At 37.5% G+C, this 26,795-nt stretch overlaps 1 protein-coding gene across 7 annotated transcripts in view; it reads left to right on the top strand.

Moving 5' to 3' along the window:
- Positions 1 to 26,795, top strand: part of LOC126162823 (protein Mpv17-like) — a 263,732-nt gene that overhangs the window by 166,726 nt on the left and 70,211 nt on the right. For 6 of the 7 annotated variants that reach the window (XM_049919578.1, XM_049919573.1, XM_049919577.1 and 3 more), the window contains exons 2-3: positions 12,928 to 13,150; positions 26,414 to 26,635. In XM_049919578.1, the coding sequence (XP_049775535.1) occupies positions 12,944 to 13,150; positions 26,414 to 26,635 (429 nt within the window). In that variant the 5' untranslated portion in view covers positions 12,928 to 12,943. The remainder of the gene's footprint in view (positions 1 to 12,927; positions 13,151 to 26,413; positions 26,636 to 26,795) is intronic. The other variant, XM_049919580.1, reaches the window with a different exon arrangement.

Here is a 26,795-nt window from a genome sequence, read left to right as displayed (position 1 = left end):
CTGCCCAAACTCTTTGCCTTTACAAATGTCTGCTTGTGTCTGTGTATATGCAGATGGATATGTGTGTGTGTGTGCGAGTGTATACCTGTCCTTTTTTCCTCCTAAGGTAAGTCTTTCCGCTCCCGGGATTGGAATGACTCCTTACCCTCTCCCTTAAAACCCACATCCTTTCATCTTTCCCTCTCCTTCCCTCTTTCCTGATGAAGCAACCGTTGGTTGCGAAAGCTTGAATTTTGTGTGTATGTTTGTGTTTGTTTGTGTGTCTATCAACCTGCCAGTGCTTTCATTTGGTAAGTCACATCTTATTTGTTTTTAGATATATTTTTCCCACGTGGAATGTTTTCCTCTATTATATTCATATCATTAATTTGAAGGTGAAGATTTATTAGACAGTATCTTGGCCAGAGACAAAATTATTATGAGATCTTGGAAGTGTTGTTTTAGAATATTCTACCATCTCTTAGAAATTGGCATAGTAAATGCATGGATTTTGTACAAAAGAGTAGCAGAGCATAAAGGGAATCATAAGACCATAAAGCTAAGCAAATTTCACATGGGTGTTGCTGAATACTTTTGCCAGAGTGGTACCTCAGCACCAAAATGAGGGAGATCAAGCAGTGAAGTGGAATATCAAATCAAAGCAAAAAAGAGTAGGGGGCCAAGATCTCAAGTGCTACCAAATGATGCGAGACAGGATCAAGTGTGTAATTTTTGATCTCACTCCGAAGCAAGGCAGAGATGCAAATTTCCAGGATGTAATGGAGTTACCTGGGTTTATTGTGAAAAATGTGCGGTTCCACTATGCTTTCACAAAAATGAAAGTTGCTTTAAGGCATTTCAGTATGTAGGAGGATGAAATTGTTAGGCCCAAAATGAGCTGAAAATTTTTGAATTCTGTGATGTATTTAAATAAATTTTTGTGTTTTTTTTTTTTCATAATCGCCTGAAACATAGGTATTATTTTTCTTATTTTTCCTTTTTTAAAATATCAGTTAAGAAGCCTCTGTGTGTGTTTATGGACAGCGTTCACTTTTGCACTGGAGCATAATTACTAAGAAGCAATTGCTGTAAGGTTGTCACTGTGTCATGTCAGTTAACTGCTAAATGCATTATGATGTAGCTGATCAGTTACAAAACATTAATTTGGAACTCATGGCCTCAAATTTTGAAATTTTCTTTTACTATTTTTCCTGCTTCTAACATACTCTTGCATTTAAGGGTTAACCCTGATCCAGGAAGTGTTGCAATAAGCTCCAGCAGTGTAAGAGTGATAATCTTGATGGGAGCTAGCCTATTCTTGCTGCAAACTAAATGGACAAACATGACATTTGAAGTGATGCACCATACATAAAGGAATGCTCCACAGGCTTGTTATAATTCATTGGAAAATACAGGGTTTACCAATTAAACTTCTTCAAAAACACCAAACAATCAGGGCACGTGTGCGTTGCAGGGTGGGGGTTGAGATCAATATGATTCAATTCCCGTTGACTAAATTTCCTAGAAAATAATTTTTTCAGTGAGAGACGTAGTCGATAATATACCTGGTGTTGCAGTGAGAGACAATTGGCAACATACTTAGTGGGTCATAAAAACAGGTAGTACTTACACTGAAGTGCCAAAGAAACTGACACAGGCATGCGTGTTCAAATACAGAGATATGTAAATAGGCAGAACAAGACAACCAGGATCTGGCGTAGCATTAGATCAGTTGCTGCTGCTACAATGGCAGGTTATCAAGATTTAAGTGAGTTAGGAAATGGTGTTACAGTCAGTGCACCAGTGATAGGACACAGCATCTCCGAGGTAGCAATGAAGTGGGGATTTTCCCAAACTACCATTTCACAAGTGTACCGTGAATATCAGGAATCCGGTAAAACATTAAATCTCTGACATCGCTGCAGCCAGAAAACATACTGCAAGAACAGGACCATCAATGACTGAAGAGAATCATCCAACATGACAGAAGTACAACCCTTCCACAAATTGCCACAGACTTCAATGCTGGGCCGTCAACAAGTGTCAGCATGTGAACTATTCAATGAAACATCATCGACATGAGCTTTCAGAGCCGAAGGCCCACTCACATGCCCTTGATGACTGCATGACACAAAGCGTTACACCTTGCCTTGGCTCGTCAACACTGACATTGGACTGTTGATAATTGGAAACATCTTGGCTGGTCAGACTAGTTTTGTTTCAAATTGTATCGAGTGGATGGATGTGTACAGGTATGGAGACAACCTCATGAAACCATGGACCCTGCATGTCAGCAGGGGACTGTTCAAGCTGTTGGAGGCTCTGTAATGGTGTGGGGCGTGCGCAGTTGGAGTGATACGGGACCCCTGTATGTTTAGATATGACTCTGACAGTTTACACGTACCTAAGCATCCTGTCTGATCATCTGCATCCATTCATGTCCATTGTGCATTCCAGTGGACTTGGGCAATGGCAGCAGGACAATGTGACACCTCACACATCCAGAACTGCTACAGAGTGGCTCCAGAAAAGTCCAAAACTGGTATAGAGTGGCTCCAGGAATACTCTTCTGAGTTTGAACACTTCCGCTGGCCGCCAAACTCCCCAGACATGGACATTATTGAGCTTATCTGGGATGCCTTGCAATGTGCTATTCAGAAGAGATGTCCACTCCCTCATACTCTTATGGATTTATGGACAGCCCTGCTGGATTCATAGTGTCAATTCCCTCCAGCGCTACTTCAGACATTAATCGAGTCCATGCCACATTTTGTTGCAGCACTTCTGCATGATCGTGGGGGCCCTGCATGAAATTAGGCAGTTTACCAGTTTCTTTGGCTCTTCAGTGTATAATGATGAGAGGATACAAGGAACTGAATGTGGCACATTTTACAATTTTGTTTTTTGTCTTCCTTTCTACCAAAGCTCTTAGGTCAAAGCTTTTAGCATGTTAGAGAAAGAATGGCCCATCCAGTTAGTGTCTTTGTGATCAGCCAACGTTCTTTTCTGGACCTGCCTTTTAGTGGCTGCTCAGTTCTACTATCTTCCTTGACCTACTTGCTCCATTGTAATGTTCGGAGGAATTGTGAGTGTGTATGTTAGAAAGAGTGCAAGGAAGCATATGTGACCTTTTTTCATATTTTCAGCTATCCTCATGTTGTGTACTCCTAGCCCATTTGTCTCATACAGTCAATGTACAGGCACTGATGACCATGATGTTGAGTGGAATGATGCTGACTGTCAATATTTGTGGTGTTTGGACTTGATGGTATACTTCAGTTTTTGCAAAGTGTCTACATAGTGCTGTGCATTAAAGTGTGGAATCAAATCCAAATACTCAGGATTGTTGACAGATCGTTTCATTTTGTTGTGAGATAATGCCCACTCACATGATGTTGAGGTTGTTTTGACTATGCTGCAGAAGTTTCACTGGGAAGCCCTTACACATCCTCCAAGCAGTCCAGATCTCTCCCCATGCATTTTCCATATTTTTGGTGTCCTGAAGAAAGATACTTGTGGCCCTTGATTTGCTTCAGACAAGGAGGTGCACATCTGATTACAATCATGGTTCAGTTGGCAACCACAAACATTTTTCCATGAAGGAATTGACTATCTTGTCACAATGGGATAAATGTATTATCAGTTATGATGGTTATTTTGAAATAATAAACAGTTTACTTATTTGCCCTTCAAATTTATGAAGAAATGGATTGTTGCTAAGTCCAAAAGGCAGTCAGGTGAAGCAGTACATAAAACTTCTGCCCCTTGTAGTGTAGTTTTCTTGTTGATCCTTGGTGTCTTTAGACAAAAAAAAAAAAAATCTTTGTGAGAGTTGTGTCCTCCTGATGAAGAATAGAAATGCTTCATTGTTATTGGCAGTTGAGACTGCAGGATACAGATGGAATCTCAGTAATACTGAAAGAATGTCAGGAAGTAAATCAGAATTAATTTCTGATGATTCATTCAGTGAAAGTGCATTATTCTCGTGTGACAAATGTTTGAATAGGCCTTTATTTGATGATCTCTAATTTTTCTTTCTTTACTGCAAGGTTTGGCAGATAAAGGATGTCACTTCTTGACTGTACAGGAGGGGTGACTTGCACATGTCCCTTTTTGATGTGTTCTATCATTTGTAACTCATAAATGTGTTTAAGTAACTATCCTTTGAAATTTTTTCCTCTGGCAAAAAAAAAAAAAAAAAAAAAAAAGCCTTCTCTCCTTGCTGAAGATTATTATGCATCAGACATAGGGTTTTCCAGGAAATGAATATACTTTTTTGTCTTTGATGCAGTAGGAAAGTGAAAAATGTTACAGTAGAGATGATTCCTTTGGATTACAATTTCTTGTTTCATCTTCCATGATCCTCATTGCTTCTAAGTTCCAAAAACATATCAGAATATCATTTGTTGGTGCTCCTGTCTCCAAACTGATGTTGTTCACCATCACAAGGTTTCCTGTGGTGAGTGCCCCTTTTAAGAACACAACTTAGAGTGGAAAGTATCAGTACAATGGGTGATGTAAGTCAAACTGAAGGGGAATCTTTAATAATTTTCCAGTAACAATCTGCTCCAAAAACGATCTCAGTGGGAAGACTTTCCATTTAGCCTTTTAGTTCACTAACTAAAGTATCTGAATGTGTACCATATTTCTTATAGCAGAAGGTACTATTGAGTTTGCAGCAAACAAGTGTAAGCTTTCAAATTCAGTCATCTTTCAAATGCAGTCACAGATGTCATTGAATTTGTTCAGATCTCCTTTCGTGAAATTCAGTGACACCCATCAGGCCCTTAAGCTGTGGCCAGTATTTCAATGGGACTAACAAATAAGTCAATCTTCTGTAGTTCTAAACCCAGCTCATCAACAAGGAAATTGGAAATTAAGCTTGACTGATTCCTACTATCCAGAATGCAGCAGGTAAGTCTGCTTAATCAAGCAGATCCACTATCCCAAACTTGAGCAGTCTAAAGATCAGTAAAATGTAATGAACTTACAACAATTTGTGGCAGAAGTAGTGGTAAATTGTAGAAGATGAAGTTGAGCTAGCAGACAACTTGCACCTATAACATGACACCTTGTATTTCTAGCAGTTTTTAGCATTGTGTCCTCAGTTTGGAAACAGAAAGGGATCATTATTTCTATTTAAACTTTCTATCATGATGGAATTTAGAAGTGCAGTCACATTATAAGGTGAAATTATAAATAAATTAGCCTCTGGATGGGAAAATGGTCTTGGATTTCTTTATTATGCCATTATAAAGAAACTGGAGACCATTTTTGCAGCCAGAGGATAATTTATTTATAATTTCAACAATTATCTTGCTTTAACTTCTTGATATGCTGTAGGCTATCAATCACTATGTTACAATCTTGGTCCCAATGAGTGCAGGCTTTGAAAAACACATATTATCATTGTACTTCTTTTTTTAAGTTATTGTGAAGTCTTAGCTTGCTTTGAATTCATATAGAGTGTTGCTGCAGTGGGTGTGAAAATAAACAAAACAAACATTCTCTATAAATTTTTTGTGCAGTAAGACCACCATGAACTACTTTTCCCAAAAATTTCAGTAATTTCAATAGACCTCCATTTTGACTGTGCAGTTCTTCTAACATGACTGACACATTTAAGCAGGAAATAATTGTAGAATTTTTGGACTGAGAACTTTATTGTATGCTATGATGTCTTCTCCTGGAGCATGCATGCTATGCTTGAATACAGTGGTTATATTCCAGGACTGTGTAGCTCACCATTTCAGTTGTTTCTGACTGTTCAGTCTTGGTGCAAATGAAGTATGCCTGTATAATGTAGTTACTATCTTCATAACATTACAATAAAATTTTATGTTTCTTCATACATTATAGCTGTTGTAGGTATTTATCCTCTGACTCTTTCAGTTCACCTCCCAGATACCCTCAGAGCAAAACATGTTTGTTTCCCATAGTAAGTGACTGGTCTTTATTTCTGATCGGAGCAAATCACTTGCAAAAGTGAGACCACATTTTGACATCTCCAGCAAATGACTCAAGCTTAATGGCAGGTAGTTTGCCAGTGTGGAGTACAGTGGGTTCTGTGGATACTGTAGGTGCAGTGATATGAACAGCAGCAGTTGCAAGGGGCTGCAGTCTGATGATTGACTGATCTGGCCTTATAACATTAGCCAACATGGCCTTGCTGTGCTGGTACTGCAAATGGCTGAAAGTAAGAGGAAACTACAGCCATCTCCCCACCCCCACTCCTAAGGTCGTACAGCTGTAATGTATGACGTAATGTTGATGGCAGCCCTTTGGGTAAAATATTCTGGAGATAGAATAGTCCTGTACTCGAGGGTATCATCATTGAGAAAACAAAACCTGCATTTTAAGGGTAGGAGTGTGGAATATTAGACCACTTAATTGATTAGGTAGGTAGGTCAGGGAATTCTAAAAATGGGAATTTTTTGGTTGGAGTGGGAATTAGTGAAGTGTGATGGTAGGAGCAGGAGTAGGACTAATAAGAATTAGAAAATAGGAATATGAAAATATGAGTATGGGTAAACTACTATGAAAAGCATGGTAAATGCATTATCATAAGCAAGACAGACATGAAGCCAACAACCACCACATTTGTTCTAATCTCACAAGAGAACAAACTTCACTATAAAGTCTAGAAAACAATTTATTATAATAGGTACACTAGCCACAGAATGGCTCACAATAGCAGTCTGATAACATATATATTGAGGTGAACTTGTGACTGAGACCTGACTAGGCCTGTCTCTAAAAACTGTCGGCTGGCCAGTAGAGTGCTCGGACAAGAGGCTACGAGTGCATCCATGAGTAAAGGGCTCTGACAGTTGTCAAATGTCTAGCTGTATCTGCCAACATCCATCACCCCTTTGGGGGACAGAGCATTGCTGATCCCCAGGGCAATTTGTGGGTGACCACAAAGTGGAGATGGCGCCCACATCCATAGAGAACCTGGAGATGAGAGCAGCAAGCAACCTCTGGTCTGTGGAAACCTGGGGATACAGGCAAAAGTGGCTGGCCCAAGGAGAGTACTGATTCCTCCTGCATCAGATGACAGAACTGCCAATGGGCATTCCAAGTCGGGATTCATGGTGATGTCCTGTGGTGGTGTGGAAGGTGGAGGTGACACTTCTGCAGACTGAGGCTGCTCCTGTGACATAAAACTTCATATGACTGGGCAACTGATAAAACGTCTTTGAGGGAGGGGTTCTCTTACAGGAAGGCCATGCTGGATTTCCTTATCCAGGCAGAGCAAATAATAATATCGTGAGCCATAATGTCCGCATATGACTTTTTTGACTTGTAAGTGACAAAGCGACAATTTCAACAGGTTGTGGAGGGTCACAGTGCAGGCTGACATGGTTGCTTCTTGCATTGGTAAAATTCAACCCTAGCAGCCATTATGTGCCTGCAGCAGTGATTATAGGAAGATAACAGTGAACATGAAGTGTCAAACGACAACACCTATACAAGGTAGGAGAAATCAATGACAAAATCAGTGCACGACATACCTCCGCATCTATAACGTAGCTACTCTTCATCAGTGTGTTCTAATCACACAAGAGAACATGACAGGATGTCTGGCAGAACAAACTTAAGTGTAAAAAACAACTTATTATAATAAATACACTAGCCATGGTGTGTCTCACAGTAAAAATCTGATAACACGTATGAGGTGTGATCAAAAAGTAATGGGAATTTTTGTTTTTCTTAAAGAATCTTTATTTACTCATAAGCATCAACTTTGTCCCCTTCAGAGTAATGCCCCCTCAGATAATATACACTTATGCCAGCAGTTTTTTCAGTATCAGAAACACTTCTGGAACTACTTTTCATCGTGGCGTTCAGCTCCAGCAATTCTGTTTTTATCCCATCAATGGCGGCAAAATGACATCCTTTCATGGTTCTTTTTAGCCTTGTGAACATAAAGAAGTCACAGAGGGCCATGTCCACTGAATACATTGGTTGAAGCAACACAATGGTTTTATTTTTTTTGCTGAAAAATCACGAACAACCATTGAGGTGTGAATGGGAGCATTATCGTGATTTAATTTTCACATGTGTTTTGCCTAATTCTGGTAATTTTCTTTAGATCACTTCATGTGAACGATGCGTAACTTCCAGGTAGTATTCATTTTAGACAGTACGACCATAAAGCAGGAACTCATGACCCACAGTTGTACCATAATTGAAGAAAACAGTGAGAAGAACGTTCACTTGTGATTGAACTTGTCAAATATTTTTTGTTGTTGTCTTTTCAGACAGTTTCCATTGTGCTGCTTGGGCCCTGGTTTTGTCAACCTGTCCATATATCCATGTTTTGTCACCTGTTCTAACCTTATTTAGAAGTTTTGGATTGTTATCAACTTCATTCAGGAATTCCTGAGCATCGTCTATGTGACATTGTTTTTGATCTTAAATCATATGTTTTTATTCAACTTTGCTGCTATATATTTCATGTAAAAAAAAAAAAAAATACACTGCTTGGTGTGAGACAGAGGATATTCTGACATGATCAGCAATCTCTCTGATGGTAATCTAGTGATTTTCCAGAACCATTTTCTTTACGTCTTTCACATTGTCATCAGTAATTATTGTACTAGGCTGCCCAGATGGTCGTCGCCTTCAGTATCTTCGTGACCCTCTTTGAAATGTTTATACCACTTGCAAACTCTTGTCTTACTGGCAGCAGATTCGCCAAAAGCCACAGTCAACATTTCAAACCTTCTCAATACCAGAACCCCTAAGAAATCCGAACTGCAACTTTGACAGTATGTTATTTGAGATAAGATGGTTATAAAGCCGATTGTACATTACTTTTTCTAAAATTTTTGAGAATGCTGGCAAAAGTGAAATTGGACGGAAATTTGATGCAATTTCTTTATCTCCCTTCGTGAACAGTGGCTTAACTTCAGCATATTTCAACCATTCAGGAAATATTCCAGTGTTAAAAAACTGGTTACACAGATACCTTAATCTACATCTACATCTACATTTATACTCTGCAAGCCACCCAATGGCGTGTGGTGGAGGGCACTTTACATGCCACTCTCATTACCTCCCTTTCCTGTTCCAGTTGTGTATGGTTTGCGAGAAGAACGACTGCTGGAAAGCCTCTGTGCACACTCGAATCTCTCTAATTTTACATTCATGATCTCCTCGGGAGGTATAAGTAGGGGGAAGCAATATATTTGATACCTCATTCAGAAATGCACCGTCTTGAAACCTGGACAGCAGGCTACACCGCGATGCAGAGCGCCTCTGTTGCAGAGTCTGCCACTTGAGTTTGCTAAACATCTCTGTAATGCTATCACGCTTAACCAAATAACCCTGTGACGAAACGCACCACTCTTCTTTGGATCTTCTCTATCTCCTCTGTCAACCCAACCTGGTACGGGTCCCACACTGCTGAGCAATACTCAAGTATAGGTCGAACGAGTGTTTTGTAAGCCACCTCCTTTGTTGATGGACTACATTTTCTAAGGACTCTCCCAATGAATCTCAACCTGGCACTCGCCTTACCAACAATTAATTTTATATGATCATTCCACTTCAAATCATTCCGTACGCATACTCCCAGATATTTTACAGAAGTAACTGCTACCAGTGTTTGTTCTGCTGTCATATAATCATACAATAAAGGATCCTTCTTTCTATGTATTTGCAATACATTACATTTGCCTATGTTAAGGATCAGTTGCCAATCCCTGCACCAAGTGCCTATCTGCTGTAGATCTTCCTGCATTTTGCTAATGCTGCAACTTCTCTGTATACTACAGCATCATCCGCGAAAAGCCGCATGGAACTTCTGACACTATCTACTTGGTCATTTATATATATTGTGAAAAGCAATGGTCCCATAACACTCCCCTGTGGCACGCCAGAGGTGACTTTAACGTCTGTAGACGTCTCTCCATTGAGAACAACATGCTGTGTTCTGTTTGCTAAAAACTCTTGAATCCAGCCACACAGCTGGTCTGATATTCCGTAGGCTCTTATTTTGTTTATCAGGCAACAGTGCGGAACTGTATCAAACGCCTTCTGGAAGTCAAGGAAAATAGCATCGACCTGGGAGCCTGTATCTAATATTTTCTGGGTCTCATGAACAAATAAAGTGAGTTGGGTCTCACACGAAAACTGTTTACGGAATCCATGTTGGTTCCAACAGAGTAGATTCTGGGTTTCCAGAAATGACATGATACGCGAGCAAAAAACATGTTCAAAAATTCTACAACAGATCAATGTCAGAGATATAGGCCTATAGTTTTGCACATCTGCTCGATGACCCTTTTTGAAAACTGGAACTACCTGTGCTCTTTTCCAATCATTTGGAACCTTCCGTTCCTCTAGAGACTTGCGCTACATGGCTGTTAGAAGGGGGCAAGTTCTTTCGCGTACTCTGTGTAGAATCGAATTGGTATCCCGTCAGGTCCAGTGGACTTTCCACTGTTGAGTGAGTTCAGTTGCTTTTCTATTCCTTGGACACTTATTTCGAAGTCAGCAATTTTTTGTTCATGCGAGGATTTAGAGAAGGAACTGCAGTGTGATCTTCCTCTGTGAAACAGCTTTGGGAAAAGGTGTTTAGTATTTCAGCTTTACACTTTTCATCCTCTCTTTCAATGCAGTTATCATCCCAGAGTGTCTGGATATGCTGTTTCGATCCACTTACTGATTTAACGTAAGACCAGAAATTCATAGGATTTTCTGTCAAGTCGGTACATAGAATTTTACTTTCGAACTCACTGAATGCTTCATGCATAGCCATTCCTTACACCAACTTTGACATTGGTTAGCATCTGCTTGTCTGAGAGGTTTTGGCTGCATTTAAATTTGTAGTGAAGCTCTCTTTGCTTTGGCAGTAGTTTCCTAACTTTGTTGTTGAACCACGGTGGGTTTTTACCATCCCTCACAGTTTTAGTCGGGTCGTATCTGTCTATAATGCATTTTACAATTGCCTTGAACTTTTTCCATAAACACTCAACATTGTCAGTGTCGGAACAGAAATTTTCGTTTTGATCTGTTAGGTAGTCTGAAATCTGCCTCCTATTACTCTTGTTAAACAGATAAACCTTCCTCCCTTTTTTTATATTCCTATTTACTTCCATATTCAGGGATGCTGCAATGGCCTTATGATCACTGATTCCCTGTTCTGCGCTCACAGAGTCTAAAAGTTTTGGTCTGTTTGTTATCAGTAGGTCCAAGATGTTATCTCCACGGTTACTTAACTCAGAATCACATTTTTAAATTAACTCTGTTGATATTTCATCATACCCACTAGATGTTTTCAATTTTAAAGATTTTATGATGGACATTATTTCTGCTGGGGTAGTGAGGGTCAAATTCATATTATGGAAGTTACTTGAAATGTCTGGTCTGAGGTATTCCATACCAGCATTTACAGAACCTGACAACCCCATCTTTTCAGTAACAGTTATAAAATGTTTGTTAAAAAGTTCTGCAACACTATACACATCTGTCACCAATGTATCATTTACTCTTAATGCTATTTGTCCCTCTTCATGTCTGGTTGTACCAGTCTCCTCCTTCACTATATCCCATATTGTCTTTATTTTGTTATCTGATATGACTATCTTTTCCTTGTAATATATTTGCTTTGATGTCCGTTTTACAGTCTTTTTCATATTTTTTCATAGTTTCAGAAGCAGCATTATGCAGTGTTGGAGTAAAGGAGGGGGAAAGAATTTAGTAGAAAATAAATTGGCTGCTTTGAGGGATGAAATAGTGAAAGAAGCAGAGGATGATATAGGTAAAAAAAAAAAAAAAGGCATAGTAGAAATTCTTAGATAACTCAGGTGATACTGAATTTAGCTGATACTAAGCAAAGAGGGGAAAGCTGATAGGTAGAAGGAATATATAGAGGATCTATATAAGGGAAACAAACTTGGGAATAATGTTTTAGAAAGAGAAGAGGAAGTTAGTGAAGATGAGAAAAATTTGACAGAGCACTGAAACATCTAAGTAGAAATAAGACCACTGGAGTAGACAGAATTTCAATAGAATTATACAGAAACTTTGGAGAGCAAGCCGTGATGGGTCTTTTAGTTGTAAAACAATATACTCCCATCTACACAGACATCAACACACTGTACTTTCTCTGGACCACAACAAGTGTAAAAAAAATCAACTATTTTACCATATGAAATGTACTAACAGGTCAGGCCATTTACATTGCAGAAGACAGCCCTTACTCTTTCTTGGAACTTACCATCTAACTTGGGTGATAATCCAAAAAACATCAAATGTTTTTTCAAATTTTGTTGTGTAACTCAACTCCTGCTGAAAGTCCTTGGGAGCAGTGCTTAATTAAATTGGCAGTTTATAAAACCCATTTTACAATTTATTAGTTGATTACACTTTTTTCAGTGTATATTTTGTACACTCTATTTTTAAAGCATTGTTTAATATTTTGAATCTGCTTTGGATTATTGATAATTTGTAATTCTATTTATGAAACTGGGTAATATATTTTGCCATTCAGTTTGTTGTATGGCCACATAACAAATGAGTGTGTGGGCATTAATGTTCCTTTTGTTGGGTGGCATAAATAATGGATAATGAAGCTGAGTGATAGTCAATATTAGTTTGTGAAATTGCTATTGGGCTGTAGCAACCATTCATAGATGTTATTTTCCACATTTTGATGTAGCTTTATTTCTATACACTCCAACCGAGAAAAGCTCAATGCATCTGTTATATCCTGTGTTGGCAGCCTTGTATGCTGCTCTAATACTATGTGTTTCGGAATAACATCTGACCAGTGATCCAACAGCTCTTTGGATGTGCATCATTACCAGAAACCATTTATACTCTTGGGCTACTTACTGTTATTTTTGAACAGACTGATATTTAAAATGTTTCATTAGCTGAGAAATGTTTTAATAGAACTTTCTAACTTAATATTTTTGTCATGCAATATTATTTCAGGAATCTAAAAACAACCATGAAAAGTGCACGAGGTCTTTCAAGATTATATAAGGTGTATCATGATTTACTCACAAAACATCCTGTCAAAGTTCAGTCAATACAGACAGCAATACTCTGTGGCACTGGAGACATAATTGCGCAGACTGCTGTTGAAAAGAAGAAGCTCAGTGAATTTGATGTAAAAAGATTTGCTTCATTTTTTGCATTTGGAGGAATCTTTGTTGTAAGTTGTTTAGTATTAATATTAAAGAGAGGGATGCAATCATTCAAAAACAATATTTTTACTATATTGCACATATATTTTTGGATTTAGTCTCTAGTATAAGAATTCTTTCAAACTGCTTGACACTTCCTTTATTACTATTGCTTTATGACTGATTCTGTTTTATTCACCAGCCATGGCTGGGCAGACAGCATCGAGTTTAAAATAAAATGAATACAGTATTGCAGTTTGAACCATGGTATGAAAATGGACACTATAAAACATAAATTTAAGAACTAAATTACAATTACTTTACAATAATATGAAGATAAGTATTAGAACACAGCAGAGTAAAACAGCAGAGTTGCTGTTGATTTCATTAGCACTGACTTGCAGCTCACGTAGACAGTGTTCTGTCACCAGAAAAGTATTCTTCAATGCTGTATGAAGGTTGCTCTATACTCTGGTAATGATTGAATATCCTTACATAGAGCATTAAATAATTTTAAGGACACCATAGAAAAGCTGTTGTGTGTCTTAGTTAAACAACATCTTGGCCTGACTGTACTGTCTTTATAGCAAATGCTGTGTTGATGAACTTCATTTCTCTTTCTGTAGGTCTCATATGTGTTTGTGTGAACAAGGCAATTGAAAATATACTGGCTGACAACAATCAGAACTCCCAATCTGGTAAAAAATATGTTTACAATGACCAGCTCCTTTGCATGAGCTAATGATCCTTATTGCTTTCTTTTGCAATAAAAGTACGTTATTTCATGTTTCAGAATGCCCCCACAATAACAGTCCATAGATGATGTTGCTGTGGAACATTGCATAGTATGCATTTAGTAGGTACTGCTGTGATATTACTCAAGACATGTTCTATTATAAACTCATCAGATGTAGTTAGTATACTTCTCCATATTAACATCAGACCCACAGTAATCACTGTTCAAACCTTCATCTTATTTCCAAATACCAGCATAGATTAGATGACTCATCAGCACATGGATTATCACATACCACAGTGCAGAATGAAATTTCCTAACACATAATGTCATCATAATCATCATTTCCAAATAATATTATAGTACAGTGGAGCCTCACTTAATGAGCACCTCCCATCACATGCAAAATAGATTGTAAGAAAATGATTTGCGTAGCATGTGATATTTCCTATGAGTGATGACGATTTAGTGTGATGTCGCCAGCTGTTCACACATTACAAGGGAAATGTTCAACAATATGAATACCTTCTATTGTCAGCAGCAGCATATGAACTGTATCCTTAGTACGTACTGCAGTTTGGGTTTAGCGCTCTTTCTGCCACCATCTTAATGCAGCTTGTGATCACACAGTTTTTTAAACTTGTGTTCACACAGCGTTTTTTTGTGTGCAGAGTTTTTTCATAGAAATGTCCCTGAAGATAAAACTGCAAGAAGGTGACCATAAGAGAAATAAAATGACCTTAGAAATGAAACATGTGCCAAGCAATTGGCATTTCGAAAATCAAACTGCTGCTTGTTTACCATTCAGAAACTCCATGATCTGCCAAGAAGTTAAAGCCTAAAATAGAAAGTTAAATGTGTTCTGGAGGTCCAACAACAAGGCTTATGTGACATGTGATCTTTTTTTGTGATTGTATCAATGAAGTGTTTGGTCCTTCCATGAAAAAATATTTGCTTGAGATGAACCTGTCACTCCATGTCTTACTTGTTATGGACAATACTCCTGCCCATTCTCCAGGCCTACAAGACCACCTCCTTGAAGAATTTCTATTCATCAAGATCCAATTTCTGCCTCCCCACACCCCTCCGTTACTCCAACCTATGGGCCAGCAGATTATTTCTAACTTTAAAAAGCTCTACACTAAAGCACTTTTTGAACATTGCTTTGTGTTGACTGAAGCTACCAATCTTATTCTGAGAGAGTTTTGGAATTATCAGTTCAACATCGTTGCCTGTGTCAAGATGATTGAAAAGATGTGGGAAGGGATTACCAAGAGAACTCTCACATCTGCTTGGAAGAAGCTTTGGCAGGAGTGCGTTGTCGAATGTGACTTGGGGCATTTGAGTCAGTGCCTATGGATCCTATAGTCAAAGATTGTGTCATTGGCCAAGAGCAAGGGACTAGAAGTGGATAATAATGATATCGATGAGCTTGTGGAAGACCACAGCCAAGAATGACCACCGAAGACCTTCTGGTTCAAAATGGTTCAAATGGCTCTAAGCACTATGGAACTTAACATCTGAGGTCATCAGTCCCCTAAACTCAGAACTACTTAAACCTAACTAGCTTAAGGACATCACATATCCATGCCCACGGCAGGATTCAAACCTGTGACCGTAGTAGCCTCATGGTTCCGGACTGAAGCGCCTAGAACCGCTTGGCCACCGCAGCCAGCAGACCTTCTGGAGTTGCAGTGTGTTTCACAGCAAGAAGTTGTAGAGAGGAGTTTTTCAGAGGAGGAGGAGGACTCAGTAACAGCAATCAGCAATTTTATGGCACAATAAGAGAAATACTGAAAGCGTGAGACTCATTTGCATCATACATTGAAAATCATCACCCCCAATAAAACAGTGGCTATGCTCACTACAAGTTTATTTGATGATAATGCTATGTTTCATTTTCACCAAGTGTTGAGGCATTGTCAGAAACAAATTAGTATAGATAACTTCCTAGTAAAAAAAGAATTGGTATGTATCATGAATAAGGCAGTACATAATACTGTATGTATAATTTTCTTTGAATAAATGGCATGAATAAGATAAAATTTTTAGTACTTTTTCTGCATGGAATGCATTATTGTGTTTTACATTAATTTATACAGGATAAATTGTTTCGCTTAATGAGTGTTTCACACTTTGATTCTGGAACAAATTATGCTTGCTATGTGAGTTTCCACTGTGTATTCTATAATTCATCAATATCTCATCATATCTCAATGAAAACCCCTATCTGTCATCATCACAGTGTACATAAACCTGCTTCTCCACATTATTAACAATTTTTCAAGTTTCAGCATAAATGCAGATCCTAATGTCTCAACATTATAAAATATTCTGACTATACTGTATCAGTTCTCAAATCATAACCATCCAGAAAATGTTCAATACCTTCAGAAATGACAAATGTCATTTACAACAAATTTCAAACATTAATTCACTTCACACATAAAGTTGCACACATAAAAGGGCAGACTGGAGTGTCTCCCCTGGGTGGAAATTTTAGGGACACTAAATTCATATGTTTGTGAAGAAAAAAAATTGTTTCACAAAGCACCTACCATCCAGTGCATGATGTTGTCCTATCATTTATTCATTTGATTTTGAAATGCAAGCCAATTGGTTTTTGAATACGTCCTAAGTTGATCTCTGAATGTATCCTAAATTGATTTTTGAACATGTGCATAGTGTATGTGATGTCTCTGCCAGGAGAATCCCTGTCACATCTCGAAAAAAAGAAGAAGAAGTAGTAGAAGAAGAAGGAGAAGAAGAAGAAGAAGAAATAATCCCCCCCAGACAAAAGGGGATGGGGCTACATGAGATGAGCGGAATAACCCAAATGGTTGAACATCAAGTGATAATCACTATTTGTTTATGTAGCTGATTGGATGTACAAATAATTACTTTATTATAATTATTAGTGAAATCAGCAATGTGGAATTGCAGGTTTGCCTTGATGCAAAACACTTTCGTTATTTATTTTTGTATTCCAAAACTATAGGTAAAAGAAAACGAACTAACAAAATCTGGTTTAATATAAAGTGCCAAGAAAGAGTACTGGAGAGGCAAAATGCGAGGAAGGCATGGTTTCAAAACATGGACAATATTACACTAAAGGAGAGATACTATAAAATCCGCAAGGAAACACAACGAACTCTTAAGACAAGAGCAGAGAAAACACTACAACAACATGGTAAGAGAAGCGGAGGATGATTTCAAGCATCACAGAGCAAGGCAGATGTACCAGAATATAAAAAAGTCCTTGGGAAAATTCACTAAAAGGGAACAGTTTATAAAGGACCATAATGGGAAAATACTTACAAACAAGAATGACATACAAGAAACATGGAAGACATACTTTACACAGCTGCTCAACTGCAATGATCCACAATATTACTTTACTTTTGAAGAACCAGATACAGTTGATATACAAGTCACCACACCATCAGTAAATGAAATAAGACAAACAATAAAGAAATTAAAGAACAACAAGGCCTGTGGGGAAGACCAGGTATATGCTGAGCTTTTAAAAAATGGAGGACCACAATTGGAAATAGAACTACATTCCTTAATTGAAACAATTTGGGAGACAGAAAACATACCGGCCGATTGGAAAACTGCAATTATATGCCCCATCTTTAAGAAGAATGATCCCCTTGTCTGTGATAACTACAGAGGAATTGCCCTACTCGATATCACGTATAAAATTTTGTCGATGTGTATACTACACAGACTGATTCCCATAACCGAAGAACTGATTGGGGACTACCAATGTGGTTTCCGCACTAACAGATCCACTTTGGATCACTTATTCACATTGAGACAAATAACTGAGAAGGCATGGGAATTTAATGTAGATATCCATATTCTATTTATAGACTTCAAGAAGGCCTATGATAGCATACACCGACAGACACTCTTAAACACCATGAAAGAATTTGAAATACCATTAAAATTAATCAAATTAGTTAAAATGTGTTTGGAAGAAACCATATGCAAAGTTAAGACACCTGCAGGAGAGACTGAAAATTTTAAGGTGTACACTGGACTGAGACAAGGGGATGCCATCTCACCTATTCTATTTAATATTATCTTAGAGAAGATTGATAGAGAATTCACCAAAACTAATCCACAAGGGATCCAACAGCAGGGACAGAACATTACTAGACTTGCTTATGCAGATGATGTAGCTTTAATAAGCACTTCAAAAGCTGAATTAATCAGGATGATGCAAAATTATTACAAAATAGCTGAGAAAGCTGGACTTCATGTGAATGAAGAAAAGACAGAATATCTAGTCATAAGTAAAAAACTCCAAAAGAATACACCACTGACCGTAAATGGTCTCACTTTCAAGGCAGTTGACCACTTCAAGTACTTAGGGAGTCTTTTTAGCAGAGACAATAGAGCAGAAATAGAAATAGACGCCCGTCTAGCAGCAGCTAATAGAACTTTTTACAGCTGTATCAAAATTTTAAGGATGAGATCACTTAGTACTGAATTCAAAATCCGTTTTTATCAGTCAACTATTGTACCAGTAGCATTATATGGATGTGAAGCTATTACATTCAGGAAAAAAGATGAAGAAAAACTGTTGATATTTGAAAGAAAAATACTAAGAAAAATATTTGGACCAATCTTCGATGAAAATGTCATGGAGTGGAGGATAAGGAAAAATGAAGAACTACGGGAGCTGTACAAACATAGTACCATTGTGGAAATGTTAAAGAAGAGAAGACTGAACTGGGCTGGTCATGTAGCAAGGATGCCGGAGAACAGGCTACCCAAAATAGCATCCACTAAGAAATTAGAAGGAAAGAGAAGAAGAGGAAGACCTCGAATTAGGTGGATGGAGAATATCCGGGAAGATGCAGCTAGGATGGGCATCAACTCTGATTGGACAACAATTTCCCTGGATAGAAATAATTGGAAGAGGCTCGTAGAGCAGGTGTATGGTCGATAAGGCCTTAGCCACGTGTAAAGTAAAGTAAAGTAATTCCAAAACTAGTTTCAATTACAAATATTGCCATCGTCAGTGGGTTCTTCGATTCTAAAACATGCACAAATAGCATACTTATAAAACATTGTCAAACATTATTACATGTGCATGCTTTAGATTCAAATGGGAGTAAGTAAATAAATAACAAAAGTGTTTTGAATCAAGGTGGATGTACAATCTTATATTGTTGGTTTTGTATGCAAATACAGACCAATGGAAGTGTTTCAAGATAAAATCATATTAGTGAAACCCAAAGACTTAAACTATCTTAGAGGAAATGAATGATTAACAGGAATAGCTGCCAAGAAAGATTACATATTATATCATATTATTGGTGTAATAGCCTCAAAATGACATGAAATGTATCCAAGGAAATGGAATTCTCACAAAGTTTTTGCCAGAATGTTACGCTACTAAGTACGCTAAAATAAAAAGTGCTTGTTTGATATTAATATAAAAGACATATATTATACATAAACAAAAAAAAAAGATTGTGATTTTGTATGCAAGACCTATTCGTTTATATTTTTAGGTAGTAAAGAGCAAATGATGAGTGCACCAGAAAAAAGATTTTGGTCTCAAAACAGAAAAAAGAGTAGAAGAATTAAATAAATCAGCTTCTAAGATGAGAAGATGGTTTTATGAAGCAAGTGCGTCATTAAGCTCCACTGACACTTCTGATACTACAGTTTCATGTATTTTGAAAAAATCTTGTAATTTGGACATTGAAGATTATTTGACTGAACAGTCGAAGCTTAAAGGTTCCGATGATGGTAAACAGTCTACATCATCAGTATTATCTCAGCAGGAAGATGGTGTTGAACTGTCATGTAATGACTTATTGCAGTTGAGTAACAAAAACAAAATTACAGATTTAATGGAGTCACATACTTGGCTGGACCACAAAAAAATTACAGATCAACAAAGGCCATTCTTCAGCAAACAAGCTGTATTATTAAATGATAAACATCCAAATAAGATAAAATCTGAATGCAACATTATACATTTGACACATAACATATAGTTCAGAACAATGACAAATAAGAAAAATATTAGAAGATCCTGTCTTGTTAACTCGAAAACAAAAAATGCAATTTAGTGTACTGCCTGCAAGCTGTAAGCCAGCAGTTGTATATCAGCTTTGTGTACAGAGGAACTCATTGATTGGAAGAAGGCTTCAGAAGCATCAAAAATACATAAAGAATGTTTTATCAAATGGAAAACCCATCTGCAGCAAATTAAATCATTTCAATGCATTAATCGTGACACTGACTAATTAATTCACTCTGATAAAGAAAAATAGGGACATATTCTACATGTAGAAATGAACGCTGTCATGTATCTTGCCACAAACTGATTTTATTTTTGAGTTGATCTTGCTGAAAATTTTCCTCAGCTTAGTCAAGGAACCATGAACCATGGATCTTGCCATCAGTGGGATGGCTAGTGTGCCTTAGTGATACAGCTGTACCATAGGTATGACTGCAGTGGGGGGGTATCTGTTGAGAGGCCACACAAATGTGTCGTTCCTGAAGAGAGGCAGCAGCCTTTTCAGTATTTGCAGGGACAACAGTCTGGATGATTACTGATCTGATCTTGATCAACTAAAATGGCCTTGCTGTGATGGTACTGTGAGTGGCTGAAAGCAAGGGGAAACTACAGCTATAATTTTTCCTGAAGACATGCAGCTCTACTGTATGGTTAAATGATGACAGGTAATATGTTCTGGAGGTAAAATATTCCCCAGTTTGGATCTCTAGGCAGGGACTACTCAGGAGGATGTCGTCATCAGGAGAAGCAAAACTGGTGTTCCACAGACCAGAGTGTGGAATTTTAGATCCCTTAATTGGGCAGGTGGGTTAGAAAATTTGAAAAGGGGAATGGTTAGGTGGAAGTAAGATATAGTGGGAATTAGTGAAGTTTGGTGACAGGAGGATCAGGACTTCTGGCCAAGTGAATACAGATTTAAAAATACAACGTCAAATAGGGATATGCAGTAGTGGGTTTAATAATGTGTAAGAAAATAGGAATGCGGGTGAACTACTACGAACAGCATAGTGAACGCATTATCATTGCCAAGATAGACACGAAGCCCACACCTACTGTAGTACTACAACTAGCTCTGTAGAGATTGAAGAAATGTATGATGAGATAAAAGAAATTATTCACATAGTTAAAGGACACAAAAATTTAATAGTGATGGGGGCTGGAATTTAATAGTAGAAAAAGTAAGAGAAGGAAAAATATGGACTGCAGAAAAGGCATGAAAGAGGAAGCCAAGTGGTAGAATTTTTTACAGAGCATAATTTAATCATCACTAACACTTGGTTTAAGACTCATAAAATAAGGTTGTGTGCGTGTAGGAGACCTGGAGACACCGGAAGGTTTCAGATTGATCATATGATGGTTAGACAGAGATATAAGAACCAGAATTTAAATTGTAAGGCATTTAAAAGGATAGATGTGGGGACTCTCACCACAATTTATTGGTTATGAACTGCAGATTAGAATTGAAGAAACTAGTAAAATGTTTGAAGTTAAGGTGAGGGGACCTGGGTAAGTGGAAAGAACCAGATGATGTTGAGAGTTTCAGAGGGAGCATTAGGCAACGGTTGACTAGAACGTGGGAAAGGGTTACAGTAGAAGATGAATGGATAGCTTCAAAAGATGAAATAGGGAAGTTGGCAGAGGATCAAATAGGTAAAAAGACAAGGCCTATTGTAAATCCTTGGATAACGCAAGAGATATCGAATGTAATTGATGAAAGGAGAAAATTTAAAAATGTAGCAAATGATGCAGATGAAATGGAATACATACATTTAAAAAATGAGATTGACAGGAAGTGCAAAATCACTAAGCAGGAATGGCTACAGTACGAATGTAAGGATTTAGATGCATATTTCACTTGGGGAAAGATGGATACTCCCTACAGGAATAATAGAGAGACCTTTGGTGAAAGGAGAAGAAACTGTATGGATATTAACAGCTCAGATGATAAACCAGTTCTAAGCAAAGAAGGGAAAGCTGAAAGGTGGAGGGAGTATATAGATTGCCTATACAAGGAAGATGAACTTGAAAGCAATATTATAGAAAGGGAAGTGGACATAGATGAAGATGAGATGGGAGATGTGATACAGGAAGAAAATTTGACAAAGCTCTGGAAGATCTATGTCAAAACAATGTCCTGGAGGTAGACGATATTTTCTCAAAAATACTGATAGCCTTGGGAGAGCCAGCCATGATAAAACTCTTCTATGTGGTGTGCAAAATACCCTCAGACCTCAAGAAGAGTGTAGTAATTCCAAGTCCAAGAGGGCAGCTGCTGATAGGTGTGAATATTACCGAACTATCAGTTTAATAAGCCATGGTTGCAAAATTACTAACACAATTTTTTTATAGAAGAATGAAAATCTGGTGGGAGCTGACCTTAGGGAAGATTAATTTGGATTTTGGAGAAATATAGGACCATGCAAGGCAATACTGACCCTATGACTTATCTCAGAATATAGGCTAAGGAAAGACCAACCCACATTTATAGCATTTGTAGACTTAGAGAAAGCTTTTGATGATTTTGACTGGAATATCCTCTCTGAAATTCGGAAGGTAGCAGGGGAAAAATACAGGGAGTGAAAGGCTATTTACAACTTGTACAGAAACCAGATCGTAGGTATAAGAGTCAAGGGGCACAAAAGGGAGGCAGTGGTTGAAAAGGGAATGAGGCTGTGTTGTAGACTGTTGCATTATTCAAGATGTACTTGAACAAGACAAAATGAATGCTATTAGTGTGGTAACCATTGAAAGTGGCACTTTCCTCAGGCTATTGCTACCATATGTCTTGCAAGCTAATCCACAGCCCTTGGCCATGTCGGATACCAGATGACTCTTATGATGTCATATTTGCTTGTTTGACTTGTCAGAGAGAGATGCCATGATAGCACTAAAAAAATGTGATTGAAAGGTGACAAAATATTTTAAAAAGGTGATTAGGAAGTGACAACTCATTTCAATAGACAAATATGGCACAAATAAATAGTTTTTGTTTTTGATAGTTCCCTATCAAAACAGCCAGTTAAGACCGTGATAATTTTCTCTGTTATTGTCTTAAGAACAGGTTATGGCCATTTTTTTTCCTCCATACAAATTTGTTAATATACACGGGTACATTGGTAATCAGTGTTGGTCCTTTGATAATGGTAACAACAATTTTTTTAGGTTACTATCTCTTAGGCATAGTAGCAAAAAATGAAGTAATCACACAATATTTTCTTTTCTCAAGATTTTTCTAAGTGGTTACAAGTTACTATCTCTTAGGCATAGTAGCAAAAAATGAAGTAATCACACAATATTTTCTTTTCTCAAGATTTTTCTAAGTGGTTTCCACTTCCCTTTCTTCCACTTTTTTTTTTTTTTTTTAATTTGGGTGCACTTTTTTGTCCCTACCTATTGAGCTTTCAGTCAATGGGCACAGACAGAATATGGGGGTATTGTCCCAAGGTATCCCTCACAGTCAAAACACTGTTTAAAAACCTTTTGGTCATGGCTTCCTTCTCTTCTCTTAATATATGCTTTGAAAAAGAATACCTTCTGTCTATATCCATGTTTCGTTGGGACAATGTAAGAAGGACCTTAACAAGTTTCAGACATTTGGATTCCATAACTCACATGAGTCTCTTTTTGAGATGAGCTTCTGCCAGTATTTGTTAATACCTCTTTACCTAAATATGTGTCATCTTTTTAAAACTGTGGACTCTCCCACTCACATAATAAATAATCTTTCCAGACATTGAATGCCATCATTTTTGCGACTTTTAAGATGTCACTACAGCAAGTGCTCTTTATTTTTTCTTTGGCTCTACAAAAAATAAAACTTTTCAGTGGCATACTTGATAAGCACATTGCATGTTTTCGAGGTGCGCTGTAATGTTTTTGGGCATTCTTAAGAAACCACAACTTGTCACATTGTTCCATTTCACTAAGCTCTCTTGTTACTAGCCAGCTAACAACTAGTTGTTAAAGATGAAGCAAATTATCCAATGTAAAGAGTTCATTATGAAGAACTTAGGAAATGCTCTCAAATTTTCTCAAAGCAGAAACCTTCAAGACTTGAGCCAAAAAGATTTGAACTGTGTTTTCTGTTTCTGTATGCAACTTATGAATCAAAATTATCCTCTTTGAAAACGTTGTCTTAACTTACTCAGTAGTTCTGCAGATCAAATCGTGGAATGAAGTTTTACTTTCATTGAAGGTTTTTTTTAAAAGCATTGACAATGGCTTTATGGCTTTGTAGGATTTGGGATGAACAGTATTGGAATTATTTTTTGGGGTATGTGCTTAAGAAAGTAATATTGAATGCCATCCCATAGTTCCATAATCCTGTTGGATGAAGATGCTAAGGCAAGCAATGTTGTCGTTGCATGCCTCAAAGCTTGTGATGTGGAATGTTAAACTTAGACTGAATTCCTTCAAATTCTTTCAACTGAATAGGACAACCCTCAAAATAACTGAAAATATTGATCAGGAATTAGGTTGCATCTTCACCTAAGCACTCCAAAGCCTTTACATCCAAAGCCTTTACATAGGCATTATGCATAGTATGAATGTTGCAAGTTCTGATGTATGTAAGTTGTCTGCCATGGGTCAGCTCGACATCACCATCTAATAGCTTTTGAACTATCTATCTTTTTTGAGCCAGTCACTATGAATTTATGTTTTTCCTATCCCAAAAAAAATTATTATCAAATTAAACAAGAGTATCATAGCATCAATTTTATTATAAAAGCAAAATTAGAATATGGAACAAAAACTGAAGCAGTTTTACTGGAGGAATATTTGATGCTTATAACAGTTATGCAAAATATAAAAAAAGACCCTCAAAATTAAAAAAAGGAACAATCTGTCTCACATTTCAGAAGCCCCTCAGGTTAGATTTTATCAACTTTCATCATTGGAGCATTCCAAAAAGTTAAATGAATGAACATGAATACAGAAACTTGTAAACAAAAGTAAATAACTTATTTTCTTCCTAAAATAGCAGGAAAGGTTGAAAAACATGATAAAAATTAAAAAGATGTCAGTGTCAAAAAAAGGTGATTGAAGGTGAGAAAGCTGACTGACCCCTCAACCTGCTTGCCAGTTACTTCAGGCTGCTTACTACCATGAGGTGGGTGTGGCTAAACACTAATCCACTCATGGTAGATGGTACAGTCCTCATTTCAGTATTTCTGATACACACAACTCAGTGTATGGAGTAGATGATGATTCTTTTGCCTTATACCCACTACCATACTCATTCATATACACCCACCGAAAAGGAAATGTAGGTTTCACTTCCTCATCTAGTGTTCTTTATGGATTTCTCATTCTGCTGTGTAATCCTTCTAAGATTTGCTCATGTAAATAATGTAAGAAGATGCAAATCTCAGTAAACTTATAAACTGAGATGATGACAAGCCTTTTGATTTGTTCCTATAAATTACCTGAATATTTCAGAATAAGATTCCTTGGTAATACTTAGAGTGGGGGAAGGATAACATACTGCATAAAATTGTTATTTGTGGCCAAATTAACTGCAAATGTATTAACACTAAATAAGAAAATGATTGATGTCAGTACAGATAAAAGACAGAGGAAATTCATAACACCTGCTTCTACTGATTAGTGAATTCATTGGCCCCCATCTGCATCCCAGAATTTTTTTTGCCCCTGTTGGGGAAATGTGCAAATAAGTGAATCATTACATTGTTACCAACAATTAAAAAAGTCAGATGACATTCTAGAAACACAAGTGTTAAAAAAAGGTGATTAACAGTGAGAAAGGTGACTGACCCCTCAACCTGCTTGTCAGTTGCTTCATACAGTTCAAGATGCTTACCATCATGAGGTGGATGGGGCTAAACTCTAATCCACTCCTACATCAACATCAACATCCACATCTACATCTACATCTCCTCTCTGCAAACCACTGTGAGGTGCATGGTAGAGCATACATCCCATTGTACCAGTTATTTAGGGTTGCTTCCTGTGCCATTCATGTATGGAGCACCTGAGGAATGATTGTTTGAATGCCTTGATGCATGCAGTTATTATTGTAATCTTACTCTCACAATCCCAATGTGAGTGATAGGTAGGGGATTGTTAGGGGATTGTAGAATATTGCTAGAGTTACCATTTAAAGCCAGTTCTTGAAACTTTGTTAATATACTTTCTCGGCATAGTTTATGTCTGTCTAATTCAATTCCTTCAGTATCTCTGTGACACTCTCCCATGACTGTTTGTTCTGTCCTCCTCTGTATACATTCAATACCCCTGTTAGTCCCTGGTCCCACACACTTCAGCAATATTCTAGGATGTGTTACACAAGTGGTTTGTAAGCAATCTCCTTTGTAGACTGATTGCATTTCCCTAGTATTTTTCCAATAAACTGAAGTCTTCCACCTGCTTTAACCACAGCTGAGCCTATGTGGTCATTCCATTTGACACCTTTCTGACAGGTAAATGATCCATTATTGTTAAAATTAGAAATAATAAATAGTAATGTATGTGTATCCTTTTTTGTTACAGGGTCCCACATTACGAATGTGGTTTGGACTTCTTGATACAAAAGTGAAAGGAAGTCATTATGCTGTTGTGGCTCAAAAAGTTTTATTGGACCAGTTTATAATGGCACCTATGCTTTTATTGCTGACCCTTTCTGTCCTTAATATATGTGCAGGGAAAAGTTTAGCTGAGCTTAAAGAAAAGTTGAGAGCTGATTATGGGAATATTTTGATAACAAACTATAAAGTAAGTCATTCTTTCACCATATCAACTTTCTTCCATAATACTATGGGCTTTTTTGAAAGCTTAGGACTGGGTGATGTGTAGTGTTTATTCTGTAGTTGCTTACAAAGAGTTTGTTGAGCATCTTTCACGTGGACTGCTTGTTGTCTTTTAACTTAAAGTC

Source organism: Schistocerca cancellata, chromosome 2 (assembly GCF_023864275.1).
Source record: "Schistocerca cancellata isolate TAMUIC-IGC-003103 chromosome 2, iqSchCanc2.1, whole genome shotgun sequence".
NCBI lineage: Eukaryota > Metazoa > Arthropoda > Insecta > Orthoptera > Acrididae > Schistocerca > Schistocerca cancellata.
This window is presented reverse-complemented; position numbering and strand designations above follow the sequence as displayed.